Source organism: Rhinolophus sinicus, chromosome 16, assembly GCF_057876585.1.
Source record: "Rhinolophus sinicus isolate RSI-liver-muscle chromosome 16, RSI-T2T, whole genome shotgun sequence".
NCBI lineage: Eukaryota > Metazoa > Chordata > Mammalia > Chiroptera > Rhinolophidae > Rhinolophus > Rhinolophus sinicus.
Genome location: NC_142516.1, coordinates 11,044,600 through 11,047,070, shown reverse-complemented (window position 1 = coordinate 11,047,070; position 2,471 = coordinate 11,044,600). Strand labels below are relative to the sequence as shown.

The 2,471-nt window shown below is 42.3% G+C and overlaps 1 protein-coding gene across 1 annotated transcript; it reads left to right on the top strand.

The window, feature by feature from the left end:
* The first annotated feature begins 281 nt into the window (after positions 1-281).
* Positions 282-1,238, top strand: LOC109439290 (olfactory receptor 1f45-like). Its single transcript, XM_019719555.3, has one exon. The coding sequence runs from the start codon at positions 285-287 to the stop codon at positions 1,236-1,238; it is 954 nt and encodes a 317-aa protein (XP_019575114.3). The 5' UTR covers positions 282-284.
* Positions 1,239-2,471: the final 1,233 nt, after the last annotated feature.

Below are 2,471 nucleotides of genomic sequence, written 5' to 3'. Positions count from 1 at the left end.
ATGGTACCTGACATGTTTCATGGGGACAGCTGAAATCGTTTGAAGGAGCCTTGGACATCTATCTATCAGATATCTATCTGACACCAATCTATCATTTTACAAATTGTCTGATCCAAACTGTCTTTTCTAATGTGCACAGCTACAAATTCAAGCTTGCCCAAACAGAATTACCTAAACCACAGAATTTTTTTAAAATGGGGGTTCAAAATAATTTCAACACAGCAATATGTTACTTTTTTGCTATTTATATTACATTAAAATGTATTTCATACAGAATTCCAGACATGGATAGAAGAAACCAGACCTGCATCTATGAGTTTCTTCTCATGGGCCTCTCTGAGCAGCCAGGGCAGCAGCCTCTCCTGTTCGGGACCTTCCTGGCCATGTACCTGGTCACCGTGCTGGGGAACCTGCTCATCATCCTGGCCATAGGCTCTGACCGGCACCTCCACACCCCCATGTACCTCTTCTTGGCCAACCTGTCCTTCTCTGACATTGGTTTCATCTCTACAATAATTCCCAAGATGCTTCATAATATTGGCTCAGGAAGTAAATTGATTTCGTATGGTGGGTGTCTTACACAACTCTATTTCTTTGGCCTATTTGCAGACCTAGACAACTTTCTCCTGGCGGTTATGGCACTTGACCGCTATGTGGCCATCAGCCACCCCCTCCATTACGCCACGGCCATGAACTCCCAACGCTGTGTCCTGTTGGTGGCTGGGTCATGGGTGGTCACTACCTTCCATGCCCTAGTGCACACCCTCCTAATGACCAGGCTTTCCTTCTGTGGCTCCAATATCATCCCCCATTTCTTCTGTGATCTGGTCCCACTCCTGAAGCTGGCCTGCTCCAGTACTTATGTCAATGGCCTGATGCTCATCCTGGTGGGAGGAACACTGCTCATTGGACCCTTTGTCTGCATCCTTACGTCTTACTGTTACATTGCGCTGGCTATCCTAAGAATCGATTCTCCAAAGGGTAAGCAAAGGGCCTTCTCCAACTGCACCTCCCACCTCTCTGTGGTCGCTCTGTTTTACAGCACAGCTATTGGGGTCTATTTATGTCCTCCATCCTCCTCCTCTGGTGGAAAGGACAGAGTCTTCTCAGTGATGTACACAGTGGTGACCCCCATGCTGAATCCTTTCATCTACAGCCTGAGAAACAGGGACATGAAGGGCGCTCTGGGAAAATTACTCAGAGGGAAAACACTCTCTCTCAGCACTTTCAGGACCTGACTCCAAGACTTGGAGCTGAGAGTCGAAAATTGGCCTCCTGAGAGCGCAACCACTGTAGCTTGAACCTGAGACTCCGCTTTTTCTCCTGTTTATATTTCAAAGTACAGAATTGACACCTGAGGACAGGGAAGGGACCAGTGATGTCAGTAACCCCCAATCATCTTTGTGAAGTGCCCATGTTCTAAGTAATTTACGGCCCACTCTCACAATGGTTCTTGTTAATGTTAATGAATGCCTATGAAAGTCCATGGGTGGGAGCTTGCATACATATAAAATGGAAATGAAATCCCAAATTTTTGTTTAGCTCAAGTAATAAAGGAAGAGACCTCTAAACCAAGAATACAGGATTCATCCTGTCTGGTAGAATGAAATACAAAGGAACTGATCTGATACTTTATACTTAAATAGATAGTGTTCTTTCTATAGAAGAAGAAGAATGGAGCTTTAAGTCCTGCGTTCCAGTGCTGGCTTTGCCATTAATGAACTGTGACAGCTGGATAGTCACTTAATGTCTCTGAGCCTCGGTTTCCCCATTTGTAAATTAAAGTAACTGGATTATGTTAGCCTAAGCACCCCCTACACATATACCTGAGTTCTAATAATATTTATTGTTATAGTGACTGGATCTCAAGACTTGAGACATAGGTTACAAGTCGGAATCAAAAATCTACCATGTTCTTACTGTGAAACTTGAGGAACATTCTTTGTCTCTGAGTTCTGGTTTCTTTACCTGTAAAACGTGAAGAACAACTACATCATAGGACTCCTCTGAATAATAAATGTGAACTCACTTGGATCACCTAGTAAGTGCTCAATAAACAACACTTAAGTTGTTTCCATTTCTTGGCTATCATGAATAATGCTGCAATGAACATGGGGGTAACTCATGGTTACCATGAGGATCGAATGACATAAAAGCATTTGAGCACTTTAAGCGGAATGCCTGACACATAGTAAGCACTCAACATATGTAAGGCTATTATTATTGCCAACTATGTGCATTCAATTATATCTGTGTCCATATATATTTCAGATTTTTGAGTGCTGACTGATATGAGAGCTGATAAGATGTGTCACATCTCACTTTCTAGGAAAACAAATGATTTGTGTTCCCAAAATGAACACAGCATAAGTAACAGAGAAAATACCTATCCAAGTTGGAGAGTTACGAGTCAGATCAAGAAAGAAAACATTAAAATACTATTTTTTTTTTTTTTTAAGATTTTATTGGGG